Source organism: Corapipo altera, unplaced genomic scaffold, assembly GCF_003945725.1.
Source record: "Corapipo altera isolate COAL_440 unplaced genomic scaffold, ASM394572v1 2b, whole genome shotgun sequence".
NCBI classification, from domain to species: domain Eukaryota; kingdom Metazoa; phylum Chordata; class Aves; order Passeriformes; family Pipridae; genus Corapipo; species Corapipo altera.
Window position 1 is genome coordinate 21,145,318 of NW_020884874.1, and position 15,217 is coordinate 21,160,534.

A 15,217-nucleotide genomic window follows, 5' to 3' on the forward strand; every position below is an offset into this window, starting at 1 on the left:
TAAGAAAGTCAAAAAATAAAAACCCATCAGCTTTCTTAACTTATTTTTCAAGTATCAATTCCTATATTTTATCTTATTAGAGAATCAAAGGAGAATATCTGCTTTGTTTTCACTGCTTTCTATATGCACTACTGACATTCTTCTGTGAACTTAAGGACCCGTTTTTTGCCACCTACAAGGCAGATATATACGGTGACATAAGGTAGTGTCCTTAGATATATGAGGATATCTTCAGGAAAAATAAGAAGCTGTGTTTCATAGAGACACGTACATTGAATGCTTTGCTGGCAGAAGGAATCAGCAGATGAGCCTACAGGAAACTGAAGATAGCTCTAAAAGGTCTGATCAACTTGAAAGGGCAGTTGATTTGCAGGATGTGGAAGGGGAAAATACCCACTTTTATGGTGGTTTATCCAGAAACTGCTAAGAGCTCTGCCTGGTGCTGAGCCAACGCTGCACTCCAGTATGGGTATGGTCCAACAAAAAGGTTTTTTTCTTGGGCCTGAGCCTTAAGAGCTTCATGATACTCCTCTCCCTTGTACCAACACACGCTGCCTAAGAACATGCAAGAATCATTCAAAGAAAGGCTGGTTGTCTTTCAGATAGCATGTGCATGCTGAAAGCTTAAATGCCATAGGAACTATTACACTGAAGCTGGAAAATACAAAGAAAAGTCACAGCCTGATCCTTCTTCTATCTCATTACTTAGTACAATCAATACATTTGAACACAGTCATGTGATACAAGGACACAAAATCAGAGCATAAAAACAGGATTTAGAAATTGAGCCCTAGATGTGCTGTTAATAGGTTCTGCTTGTTTGCAAACTAGTAATGCTGGATTAGATTACAAAACAACATAATTAAGGTTGTGTTTCTGACAGTTCTGAAGTGAATAACAGAGCAAAAGAAGGTCAATCACAAAAGAGACATTCTGATCTTAAGAGATGTGTAAGACTTGAAATCAGCGAATTTTACACTGGAATTGACTAATTTAATGTGGAAGATATTAGCTGCAAACCATGCATGTTTCTTTTGTGGAAATAATCTTGTAGTTTCTTTCCTCAATCACACACATGGAGAGCCATTCTTTGCAGGGGTTTTAGGCTGTGAGGGAACATGCATTAAGTATCAAAGCCTTTATTTTCTGTTAATCCACGTGAAGCAAGGAAGGTGTTGCCAGATCCTCTTTTTCTGTCCCTTCTGCCGTCTCTTCACTTTAGTCCCTTTTTTTCTAGTATACTGCCTATATAAAGGCAGATCAGTCTAGCACCATACTTTCTCAGTCTGCCTTATGCATCCACCTTAAACAGACAGCTTATCTGAGTAAAGATCTTAGTCTTTGTCAATCTTTCCAGTCTTTATATTTTCTAACTTTACAGCACTGACCTCGGCCATAGCTTTCTCCTCTGACCGCTCTTTCACCTTTTCCCATTGCCAGCTCCACACTGAAACTGTCATTGCCTCCTTGCTGCATTAGCAGTAAAATGGATCAGTGATGCTTTAACCATACCTAAAAATGGGGACATTACACAGAAGTGGCTGACTGAATGAATTAGAAGGTGAACGTCAGAGTGTAATTAAAGGTGAAGTTAATGTTAGATTCTCTAAGCCAACCTTTCCCCAGTAACCATGCTCTGAGGGACATTCGTCACAGAAATTTTTAGACTAGTCTTCCTTAAAAATTGTTTTCATGTCTTATAAACCCTTTTGACATTCAAGTTCTTCAAGGAGATCCCAAAATTATTCATATGCTAGGATCAACGATTCCTAGCTTCTGTCAGGCTTCTTTCTATGGAAATGTTGGATGAAGTTCTGCCCCCATCTGCCAGGGAAGAAAATACACCAGAAGGAATTTACTCACAGAAAAAATTTGTAATTTTTATTAATGTGGTATTTTGCCAATGATCACTTTCAAATGGGAGAGTAATCTCTACGATAATGTGATCTTTAAAATATTATTTTAATGGTTATGTATTTTAAGTATTAAGAATGTAGTGGATTTAGTCAACTTAAAACTGAGACATATTCTAAAAACTAAGATTAATAACTCTTCATTTAAGGAATGTGCAAAGTGAGAAGGCAGGATTACCATCTTTTGTTCCTAATGCCAGAAACTAAATGAGTCATGTGTCCTTGTCAGGATCACAACTCTGATAAAAAAAAAAAGGTTAGTTTTCAAGCAGGATTATTGTAGATAAAACATGAACAAATGTGAGACTTAAAACGGTTTTTTCAAGAATCAGGACTGAGGTACTGCTAAGTAATAACAACAAAACTCCAACAACCTCCTCTATGCTAGGCCACTACCTAAGGCTACCAGAACAAAACTCATTTTAAAATTTCAGTTGCTTTTCCTGTTGAAAAACACATTTTCATTTTTCTTTACAGTTATGGAGAACCAAGTCTATGTTAACAAATGGAACCAGAAACCAACTGGAATGGAACAACTTTGCCCTGTACTACTAAACTTCTACCCTCCAAAATGGCAACAGCACTTAACAGGTGAGGAAAAGCCCATGGGCCTCCCCTGCCAAATCCCAAACTTTGTCAGGGAACCAGTAAGCAGACAGTTAGTTGGATGGAGCCAGAACCCTGCCAGGATCCATCATAACATTTTAACAGCAAGAACAATTAAGTTTTAGCACCACGGAATGCTCTCCATCACTGTTTAATTTGGTAGTACTGATACAATCAATATAGCAGTTAAGGGTGAAAAAGCAGTAACTTTTATTAAAATTTTCCAGTTTGACCAGGCCATTGACCATGTTTGCCTTCAGAAACAACTCAGTTCCAACATGTGTACATCTCACAGCCCCCACTGTCAGAACACAGTCACTCAGCTTGACACATGCAAAGGAACTGCAGTGCCAAGCTGGAGCCAGAAATGTGACACTTCCCTTCACTCTGGCCTCTGAGAACAGTCCCATTTGACAGCTATCATCCTCACCTACCACTGCCTCTTTTGGGTTTTCCTTCCTGCAAAACCCAAGCGGGCTGGTCTCACATAGAGAGATCTGATATTTATATTTTAAAGGACAGATGTTAATTTTAGGCACTGTGGGAAAGAGTGCTAGCAGAAAGAGCACAAAAATGAAAACTTGATCACTAAAGAGCAAGTGACAACACTGGAACCATTGTTTACAGAATAAAGTAAAGATCAACCTAATAATCCTTTAAAGGTCTGAATGTGCATATCAACAATACGCACATTATGAAATAGTAAGAAGAATAAAAAAATTTAAGCAAAAAGCACACCAAATTGATACAACTTTAATCATGGAAAATGAACTACACGAAAAACTGTTGAAGAATTCATACTTCAGAAGTGTTGGGATGGCATTTCAGAAGCAATGCCTTTCCTACAGCAAAGGAACTAAAAAAAAAATCATTCCTTCTTGACAGTGTGATCTGCCGAAATAGCACGTGTGTCCCTGTGTACCTTCTATGTTATCTAAAGAAAGGTCCAAAACCAAAAATACGAATATACTAAGGCAAAAGGGGAACTTTTGTAAAAGTTTTTTTATTCTTTTCATTTAGATGGCATAACATTATCCCCAAGAAGCTGACAGTCCCACTACACACATGCTATATCTATCCAGACAACAAAAATGACAGTATCTTTCCTACTCTCTAAACTCTCATTAAAAACAAGAGTTAGACACCCAAGTGTGCTAAGTAGAATAAGACTGCTAAAATACCATTGCCAGGTGCAAGGAAACCCTCAAGAGTGCACAGTACCTACCAACCCATTATACCACAAGGAAAGTCAAATCCATCACAGCACAGTGGAACTTGAAAAAAATTAAGCCTTGAAAGTAAACAAAAGGGGGAAGAAAAAAGGTCTCAAATCAATTCTCATCAGAATATTGTCCAACAAATAAGCATAATCGTTATTAAACTCCACATGTGGTACTCCACATGTTCTTAACAGAAGAGTAAAACAGCTTAATTTTTCTGAGAAGATGGGTAACATGACCTCCTGCAGTTCAAGTTGCTGAAAACACAAAACAAAATTACTACCAGCTCTACACTTACAGAACTGAACACTGTCTTGTCTTTTTTTTATTTTTTGAGAAGCAGAGAATAATTTTACTTCAGGTATGACTGAAATTCTCAACTTCTGCTTAAAAAGAAGTCTTTGCTAAACCTGACAGGTTCCCTGAATCAAAAGGAAAGAATTAAGTTTAAATCCAACTTAATTATTTTGAAAAAAAATTCCTTCCTTCAGTTGCTTTACTGTTGCATGGTTGATGTCCCAATATTAAGAAAATCCAAGTCCAATTTTTAGCAAGACACATTTATGTAACAACATTATACAACTTAATGTTTAAGAGAGACAGCTTCACAATTTCTTTGCTATGGTTCACGACATGAATGACTGATTATCTAGGTTCTGCACTGAAAAAAAAACAACGCTGCATGCCATAGTAAAAAATACTACTTTGTTGTACTAGAACACAAATCTCAAGAGACAGCTCCTAAATCATACTGTTAGCAGGCAAATATACAGATGAAAGTACAATGCTACTTTCAATTTTCTTGTTAGTTCAAAATAATTCTTCATGCAAGAACACACAATACACTCATACATCATATGGACATGCAGAACTCACTTGGAAATGAAGGATTCCATGTCAACTTATAAAACCCCCTGATGCTGCTTTTAAAACATGTCACGTAAAATGATACATTTCTCAACAGAAGTCATGTCCTTCCAGTAACAGATAGTCATTTACCAATAGCTAGAAAAATCAAAGTCTGGGAAAATTTAAGGAAAGCATCTCTCGCTGCACTCGAGTAAAGCATTGTTATTACACAAGGATCAAACATGAGAAAAGAATAAATACAAGACATGGAACCATCATACATGAAAAATTAATTAAAATGGACCAGTAACATTCATTTGCTCTGGAACCTGAAGAAACTAAGCTTACACATACCATCAACTCGAGGAGCAGCTTTTCAGGGATTAGCAAGCATCCTGTCACACTACCCTTTGAGCAAGCCAAAACCAACACTTTCTTTTTCCACTCCAAAACAACCCTTACAATTCATGCATGGCTACCGCAATGTTGTAAAGTGCTGTAAAAAACAAAAGGCTATAAACACTACCAAGACCTAGGTGACAATAAATCATGGCTCCTCAGATTAGAAAAAGCAGCATAACTCTGGCTGGAGTTATAAGACAGTTCTATAAACTTTCAGAAGCTAGAAATTGGAAATAAAGAACTTCGGTTTCTCAAGTCATAAGAATTCAACATCCAAAAGAAATCAGGATGAATATGTAAAAAAGAGGAAATACCTGTGCTTCCCAACCTCCCAACTGCCACAGAACTTTGTGGCAGCCAAACATATAAATCACATTCAGAAAGCCACCAATTTGGCTTCACATAATTCTTAGTTCTCTCACCACTGTACTCAGTATAATGTCCATCAGTTTTATTTGTTAAATAAGTAATTCACCTGAATTGTGTTATACATGCTCATACACAGGTGACATAAGGTTTTGAGCACATCTATTTGACACCTATTAAGGGTTTTACCCGAAAAAATACCCCAAGTTTATATAAAAAAATTCACACCATACACTGGCAACATGTTCTGCAATTCTATTTTATGGCAATAGAGGATGTATTCAACATATTAAGTAGTCTAATCTTTATTGGTAAAATATTCTAAAACTTCAAAATTCCGTTTATATCAGGGAAGCTTCCTTGCATGATTTCAGAAATCAACTAATTTTTCATTCACAGTCATAAAATAGGTGAGAGATACAGCACTGATGAATCCCAAGATGTGCATGAATTAAAAGATCTACTTTAAAGACAGGATAATGTATGAAGAATGACACAACTGCATATGTAGCACAGTTATTTTACTGAATGCTTCTAAAAGTAAACTGGCAAAACCACCGTATGTAGATGATAGTCCATTAAAAAACCTCAAACAATAAAAAACCCAGAGCAGGCCTTACCTAGTTGTTTTTCTCGTTCTTCTCTCCGTTCTCTGGCAAGCCGTTGCCTGTCATCAACCTTTAGTACTGTTGGATGATCTACAAATAGAGGGAGGGGGAAAACATTAGGCACATAGCATAAAATCAAATATTACCATAAACAAACTTTCAGGAAAATGGCTGTTAAACAACTCTAACTACTCTAATGTCTAAATAGATCACATTTTCAGAAATCTTATGGAAAAAAACCCAGAACAATTGATAATCAGAATGCATTCACATTTAAGATGTAAAACACTCTCAAAGAATAGACCAAGGTTTAATTGTGAACACCTAGCAAGACTACTGCCTGTGAAAACTCAGGAAGAAGTTCTATTTCCATGCCCAAAACAACTTGACTGCTTGAGAGCATTCTGACAAAAATTTATTATTCCGTAACCTCTCTCCAAAATGCACCCACAGGAAATTCTATTACAATAAAATATCTTCCCAACAATATTGCCTCAGAACAACAAAAAAACCCTATTTCACAATGCTGAAGAAGTTCAGCACCCAAGCAAAACAGTTTGGATCAAAGCACTGATCTGGTTGAGTAGTTCTGAAGCAGCTCTGGCTGAGCCTCTTAAGACAGTGTGACAGTGATCTCAATATGTATTAAAAACGCCAACAAATGCATTAAAAGCAGTGAGTGCGCCACATGCACGGACTGGTATAATACCAGAAAAGTAAGACAACAACTTCCTCAACTATCCTTGTAGGTTGAAAGCAAGCTACATATCTTTAAGAATATCTGCAACTGGCCTCTTGGATCACAGCAATAAGACTAAGGATAATACGAAAAAAACCTCTGTCAGAGCCCAGGCTTCACTTTAAAAACTCAGGCTTTGTTGGAAAAACATCACTTGCTCAGTGATGTCTCTGGAAGTCAATAAAGTTCTGAACAGCTAGCATCCTACTTCTACTCTCAGCAATGGAGTGGTTCCAAACAAAGGGAACAAAGTCCAAGTTACCAATTCATATCAGCATGCTGTGAAAACCAATTTCCTACTCAGTCTGTGCTACTAAAGCTGGAAAGCTCTTAATTTTATGCTTCTTTCACTAGCACTGAAAAAGTTTGCTTTGAATAAGAACACAAGTAAACCAAAAACCCCACAGAAAAAGTAAAAATATTTCTGGGTGTAAATAAATGGTCTGATTTATTTTAGTATTGAGGGGAACACAGTTTTTAAGTATTTTAAGATAAAGAACTATCCAGAATGCTGTGATCATGAAAGTGCACAAGACAATAGAGCCTTTTCACTATTCAGTGTAAATACACAAGTAAGTAACTTGTAAAAATATACAGCCAGCCTACTTGCGTATAGGCTGCATACCTGTGAAGAAAGTTACTAGCAAAACAATACAATGGGTCATAAAACTGAGGTTAAAGATATTTGCAAAAATATATCTGTGAAGTGAGGATGAGCTAGACTAATTTTGAATAGTTATCTGAATAAGACAAAAAACCCCAATAATGAGCATTTCATACTCTAACAGAAGTTCCTGCATAAGGATGACAGGATTTCTTGGATGAACCAGTTCACTGACAACTTCAGCTTAAATACTCTTGAACTGTCACCAGTGAAAAACTATCATCTCAGCAACATCAGACTAGAGCCCCAATAAAGGGCATTAACAGCAATGCAAAGTAACAGCTGCAAGGAGAAAACCTATTGGATAGTTGGCAGGAAGAACATTCAAACATGACAGCCACAATGAAAGGTGTGAAACAGGAACAAGTCACCAGCAAAGACAAAGGTAATCCATCACCCAGTTACAGATCAAAACTGTAATGTTGGTTGAATAGCACACAGTGTTGCCATTTATGAAACCATGGCTAGCCATGCCATCGCATAGATTTGTCCATTGTATGGTACAGATTAACATTTGGCTGATGTGAAGAAGTGTGCTGACTCGCATGCAGTCTCTTTAGCATGCAGACACAGGTCAAAAGGGTAATAGTATTCCTTCTCTCTCGTGACTGGCACAGAAGATTCACAAAACATGAATTTCTGTAGCATGAGTAATTAGTGCTTGTGGAATAATGCACATTCAATATGAATTCCCCTGGAAAACAAGGATTCCCTTCAAGGGCTGTCAGCAAAGTCAATGTAACATTGAGTTGACAGAAAATGATGAGACACTGGGGAATAATGTAAAAACCTGCTTCTTTCAGACTATCCTTTCCGTTGGGTTTTTTTCCCCCCTTTCTTGAGAAGAGAGATGTCCCTATCGGGGAAAAAAACCAATTCTTCAAAGAGGCAGGAGGGTTACATGGACAGGCAAACTGAAAAGGTCTCCCTTAAGAATTCCTAATTATAAGCAACAGAAGGAATAAAATAAATTTTTAAAGTTGCCCTCTGACACTTTCTTCGAAGATATCCAATTATTTTTTCTGTATCACACACCTGATGGCATTCATGCATGAACAGCCCCTCTCCCAACACCCCAGGATTTTAGAACAATCCTAGAGAATTCACACGAAGTTGCAGGCTATGCACAGTGTAAGTAGGTCTTCAGTAACAAGCTATTTTGCATACATTTGGGATCACAAAGAGCTAAATCAATATTAGTACAAAGATGGGAGTAACTCCTTTGTAGCAGACCATCATTGCATTTGCTCTGCTAGAGGTTGGAGCATATATTATCAGTGCAAATCTTACACTGATAATTAAAATGTCTTTTCTGAGCCTTAAAAATGATCCTTCATAGTTTGGCTGCAAGCCCAATCTCCAACAACTGTATTCTGAATCCAAGTGACCGGCTGGCACCCTCAGTGCACAGCATCAGTAGTTTCAAATTGTGGCAAAACAAGGAAGTTCACTGGGTTCACTGGCCTTGCTTCCCATTTTCTTTCTCATGTCTGTACTCACTAACAACCCATCATACAAATACCTGTGGGACTGGCATTTTTCTTATTCAGTAGGAATACCAGGACAAACACACACAGTACTTTGTACTCTCTCTTGCTCATATTTATCATCAGGTAATAAGATTTACATTACTGCACAAGAAGATGGGAAACATGTCAGTTGCAACAAATCTTGCAAGAATTCATCATTTTTTACAGAAATAATTGATATGCAAAGCCTTATAGACAACACTCCAGGAAGATCCACATGCTGCTATAGAAGCTGCAGTTTAGTTATGATACAATATATGGGAACTCACGCTAAGCAACCTATTTCACCACATTTACATAACAGGCATAGAATTAAGCATTTGTATGAGAGGGATGTTTGGAAATTAAATAAGTCATAGTTCTATAAAGGGGAACTTAATTTTCTACCTGCTGCTGGAAATCAAGCTTCTAAATTACATATGAAAACAGTACTTTTCCATAAACTTACAACACCTGAGTACAAGTTCAAAATTCATTTTAATAAGTTAATAGTTTAATTTTTAAAAGCTTACAAGCTACAAATGTATTTTGCAGAAATTCAGCACTGAAACATCCCTAATTATATTTTGGTCCCTAATTATATTACCAAAAGGGAAAAGCAAGTTTTCAAATCTTCTATATAATTAATACTCAATGAACTCTTAGGCACAGTTGACAGTTGTAGGAATTAAGTTGCTAAATTAACAATTGTCATATGCACTTAGAACATACTGCCAGTTTCTGTGGCTCATACTATCAGCTTCACTCAGTGTGGCTTCAAAAGTCACTCAACTACTATTCGTCGTTTCCATCTATAATCCTCTCAATCTCTTCTCATGAATGGTCTACCTCCCCAGAGGGAAGGAATCCCAGTGTTGTCTGTGTTCAGATCACACATCTCTCCCATTTGCCCAAGACTCCTAGGGTGCTAATTTCTTACACTAAAGAAACTAAAAGGGATATCAAGTGGAAAGCAACAGTCAGTTTGTATGTCAGTTCACACCTACAAACTAACCCAGGGGAGAAAGAAATGGAAGCCATGGCACTACTTGAAAAGATGCATTGCTTGGATCCCAAACCCTCTTCCCTTTGTCTAACTCCCTTTGCACTGCCATGCACACATTCAAAGCTGCTTTGGACTCCCAATATTTTTTCATTCTATGGACACCTTCCAGGCAATAAGGACATTGTTCATAATGACAGTTGTCACTGCTCCGCCGCAAACTGGTTTGTTTTTTAACTAAAACAGTTTGACACAATTCATACGCAGTATAAAGAAAAAACAACAACAAACCTCGAACAAACAAAAACGGAATCGCCATCTCTCAGAAGCTCTCTCTTCAACGTGGATTCCCACCAGGCTGGGTGTAGAGTTAAACCCTAGACACATGCCTGTGCCTTCCCTCTCTCCAGCCCCAAGAATTCTGCATTCCTTTCTACACACCAGTATAGATCAAGGGAACATAAGTATGGCTAGGATGCTCTCCTGAGAAATGAAAACTGGATTAAACTACCGCAGGATAAAGTGGGTATTGAACACTGTCCAACACCAAGAGCCCTGTTTTTACTGTGGAAGCAGGTAATGTTATCTTTATTTTCTTCTCTTTCTCCCACTGCCTTTCTGATTGAAAGCAGTCATGAATACTGTGCCTTGTGTAGGACCCAGTGCTGGCTGGCAGAGTATGCAAGGTGTGATCTGAACACAGACAGCACTGGGATTCTTTCCCTCTGGGGAGGTAGACCAAAGGTACCCCGTTTGGGGATAGAGAAGAGTCTGTCAAAACAAAACAGTCACTGAGCTGCCAAGCTGTCAAGGAGTTGAAAAGGGAATGCTTACAGTGCGCCTAGTCCTCAGCAACACAAGCACCTATGCTTTCTGAGGCACCTAAACAAAATGATTATTAGCTGCATATTTTAAACTTGGGCATCTGAATTGCACTACAAGCAGAATTTAGATATCTAAGGGCTCTCCTGGACCTTAGTCTAAGCACGCAAGTGGAACAGACCCAGGGCACCAAGGACTGCATTAGGTGTTGTAGTACCTACACTTTCAACTGTATAAGTGAACAGTGAATTAAATCCACACAATGTACCAATCAGGTATGGTGAAGTAATGAGAAACATCTGCCCACCGCATAGAGTACATTACAGAATAGGGCATACTTTGTGGTAAGTGAAGAAATGCCTCAATAGAAGCACATTTATATAGAAGCTGTAAATCTTTGTCTACAGCAGATAATTCTCATTCAAGCACAGATACAAGCAGAGTGGCTTCTGTTGTCTTATCTCACTTCCCAACCCTCATTCCTAAGCTGCACTAAAATAAAAGTAGACTCTTTCAGTTTTGCATCTTTGCAAATAATCACAGATTCCAGCCTAACTAAATACAAACAGTCACTGGTACCATTTTGACTGACACAGCAAGAGAGGTACAAAAGCAAAAAACTTTAGAAGTTCCTAAGCCAGCTGCTTCCCATACAGCATTGAGGCAAACAGCCTTTTAACATGGAGCATGTGGAAAGGCATACCTGGTTTAGTTCCAGTGTTGTTTTGTCCTGAAGTGATTTTCTTGTCTTGTGTTTCAGAACCTTCAGCTGCTAAATAAGGAAGAAAAGAAGATATTAACCATTTTATTTAACAACAGCTCATTCACCTTATTATAATGTGACTTAAATATTGCCAAATTCCCTTTAAAATCAGACTGTTCCAAGAGATCACCTTAATGCCATTCTACACCATTTTTCACAGAAAAACACCCAAATGTCACACAGAAAACACTGAAGCCACAATACAAGTTCCCATTACAAGATGAGGAAAGAGCCACAAAAAGATTGCATTTTAACAGTGTGTGTTTTAACAAGATATATCAGATGACTTGTAGACTACAGGTTCCTAAAAGAATGGTACAAGATACCGGTAAAAACTTCAGAGACTCTTTACAAATTATTATCACACCCATTAAGTAGAACTGAAGAGACGACTATTTATGACCTGAATGAAATCAGGCGATATTCCATTATTTACAATAGACTTTTAATCAGGACCTACCAGTCTATAACGAGGTCTAATTCTGGAGCTCTGAATGATCTTTCAACCCTTTATAAAGAAAAAATCCCAAAAGATTCATTACTATACTTCAAATCACAACCATATCCTTGGTTCAGCACCTATCTGTAACTAAAAAACAAGCCAGGAAATTAGATGCCACAATTTTTTCAGCCTACTACTCATCCTTTTATCCAGCAGCTCCATGACAGGAGTGTTTCAGTCCACAACACAGCAATCTGGGAAGAGTCTAAAGAACTCTGCAAGAATTCTAAGAAGCCTTCCACAAACAGCAAGTGAGGATATTTGCAATATTTGCAAGCAAGAATAAAAAGATAGTTTATATTAAACAAAGCTTAAGGGAGGAAAGACACCAATTCATTTGAACGAAAATATCACTAGAAATGAAAGTTGGAAAAAACTGATTACTCCAGATTTAAAAGCTAAACAGGCACTTTAGAAAACATAATTAAAAAAAGGTTTTTTTCAGAAGGCTCCAAGCAATTTCTTATGCATGTCAGCTTTAACAATATACACTGAGGACTTAGTGCCGAAGTGAGTTCATTCCCTTCATGGCCTCACAAAAGTCTTTGTTTCCTCACTTAACCCTCCACAAGCATGTTTCAGGATTAACACAGAGGATAAAAGGTAGCAGCAAAAACCTATGTTACATGTACTGTAATCTTTTTGGAGGTGGAAGGCAGGTTAGGGAAACAGAAAAATAGCGTTGATCAAATGTTTAGTGTTGAAGAGCAATGTTTTCCCAAGAGCAGTGTTCAAAAATCTCATCATCTCACCAATAAAAAAGTGTGAAATTTTAAATAATTGTCAGTCACTCCTCTCCCTGAAAACTGTAGTAAGTCTCTTGTGATCAACAAAAATAACCACTGTTGAACTTAACAAATACTGATCCAAATCACAATAAGAACTCTTAACGCTTTAAAGGCAGCCCAATAAAAGATTTCAGAATTTGCCATTTTGAAGGCCTCATACTAAGGATTGGTTTGATCTATAGGTACATGGACCGATTTTTGCCAAGATAATTTGAGCAACACTGAACACTTGCACCTCCAGGCCTGGTAGGATCTACTATTATCAAAATCCATATTTGGTGCTGGAGTGTGTCCAGAGAAGGACAACGGAGCTGGTGAAGGGTCTGGAGCACAAGTCCTATGAGCAGAGGCTGAGGGAGCCAGGAGTGTTCAGCCCGGAGAAAAGGAGGCTCAGGGGGAACCATATCACTCTCTACAACTACCAGAAAGGAGGTTGTAGCCAGGTGGCGGTTGGTCTCTTCTCACAGGCAACCAGCAACACAATGGGAGGAAATGGCCTCAAGTTGCACCAGAGGATGTGGCACCTGGGGCCATGGTTTAGTGGTGAACATGGCAGTGTTAGGTTAACAGCTGGACTTGATGATTTTACAGGTCTTTTCCAACCTTAACAATTCTGTGATTCTAAACACTTCATATCATATCATAGTCATATCATATCAAAGTTAAGGTAACAGTAAAACAAGCTTTTCTCCTCCCTGTATCAACCACTCAGAACATTCCAGAAAAAATACCACTGTAATGCAGTGGGCCTACATCACAATTTCCAGCAGTCTGACCTAGGGCACCACACAGAAGAGGAAACTCTTACAAAATAGTAAAAATACTGTTTCTAAGAATTAGTGAGAGCACTGATGTTCTAATAGCTTCAGCACAAACTTCTTTGCATCTCTCATACTGTGTATGCACATTATTTTCAAGCATTGTGCCATGGGATTATGCAACACTTCATTAACTTCAAAAAATTGCTTAAATGCCATCCAGAAAATACATTAAATACACTTGTAACAGAGCCTAGGTACACAAGGTAATATTTTTCCCCATACTTCCTTGTCTGACATTTCCTTGGAATATTTTGTGACACATTTTGAGTACACATTCATATGACCACTCATATGACAAGTGATGAAAAGAACAGATGGCACAACCATGAATTTTAATCATGTTGGATACCAAATAAGAATTTGCACAAGTATTTAGTAACCAGTGTAGGTGTTCTCCCACATAAAATACTTCTTCAGCTAAGACACAAACAGCTTAATCAGACAACTAAACATCTAAGATCCAAACCTAAATATTGACAGCACTGGTTCCAGCAATACTCAATAATCTAACAGATGCCAGGAGAAATATAATTTAACTACCTAATACTTCCTCTGCTGCTTATCTTGAGCCACTATCTTTACATGGAGGGACTAAAAGTTGCATTAAGAAGTGACAGAAAAGGACATTTTTCTGTGAAGCATTCTGGAAACTTGAAATGCTGAAGCCAGCCTGGGCAATAATATTGGGGAAGACAATCAAAGAATCCAAGTTGTTGAGACTGGAAGGGATTTGTGGAAATCATCTGGTCCATCCCCTCTACTCAAAGTGAGGTTGCCTCAAGCAGGCTATGCATGGCTAGTTTTTGAATACTTTTAAGGATGGAGATTCCACAACTGTTCTAAGCAACCTGTGCCAGTTTTTGCCCACTGTTCACAGTGCTCAAGTTTTTCTTATGTCCGAACAGTAATTCTTGTAATACGGCTTTGTGCCCATCATCTCCTGTCTTGTCACTGTGTGCAACAAAGAGGAGTTTGGCTGTTTCTTTTATTTCATTCCATCAGGTATTTTCTGATATGTAGTTCTTCTGATGTGTGTGGTTTTTTTCCTTCCAACGTTTTTGATGTTAAACTGAAGTGCTATGTGATTTGTCCAGAGCCTCACAAGAACACACTGCTCAGCCATCCCAACCGAGAGATCATATGGGTAAACACTCGGTCCCGACCTTCCACGGATCAGAAAAGCTGTGAATAGCTGCACCATCTTCACTTTGCAAAGACCTGTTACCATGAATGGTCTTCCAACTGTTGCCATCTAGAGATGAACTCTCCAAACCAGGATGCCATGGTCAGTTATTAAACATTTTTCTTTGGCCCTCCTCCGCAGGTGAGATAGTTCTCTAACACCCATTCTCTTAGATAACTTTCAGAAAAAAAGTCAGATAAAAAGCATTGTCTAAGTGAGGCCTACAAGGGCTAAAAATATGCAAATTAACCTACCTATCCAGTGCACAGATTTTTGAGACCACACAGAAATCACCCACTGACTGAAGCCCTGGGAGAATCAAAACCTTGTTTTCCTTCTGAACACATCAATGCAACATTGTATTATTGTAATTGGAAGCTGTCTCTTTACCCCCTCCCCCCAACTCCATTTTTTAAAAGTGAAAGCATATATATTTACAAGTTAACAGTAATTTTAAACC

The 15,217-nt window shown here is 38.0% G+C and overlaps 1 protein-coding gene across 1 annotated transcript in view; it reads right to left on the reverse strand.

Moving 5' to 3' along the window:
- The window catches only part of MAP7 (microtubule associated protein 7), a 103,509-nt gene that overhangs the window by 41,366 nt on the left and 46,926 nt on the right, over positions 1 to 15,217 (reverse strand). The window contains 2 exon segments of the mRNA XM_027632730.1: positions 5,977 to 6,054; positions 11,404 to 11,472. Of these exon segments, the coding sequence (XP_027488531.1) occupies positions 5,977 to 6,054; positions 11,404 to 11,472 (147 nt within the window).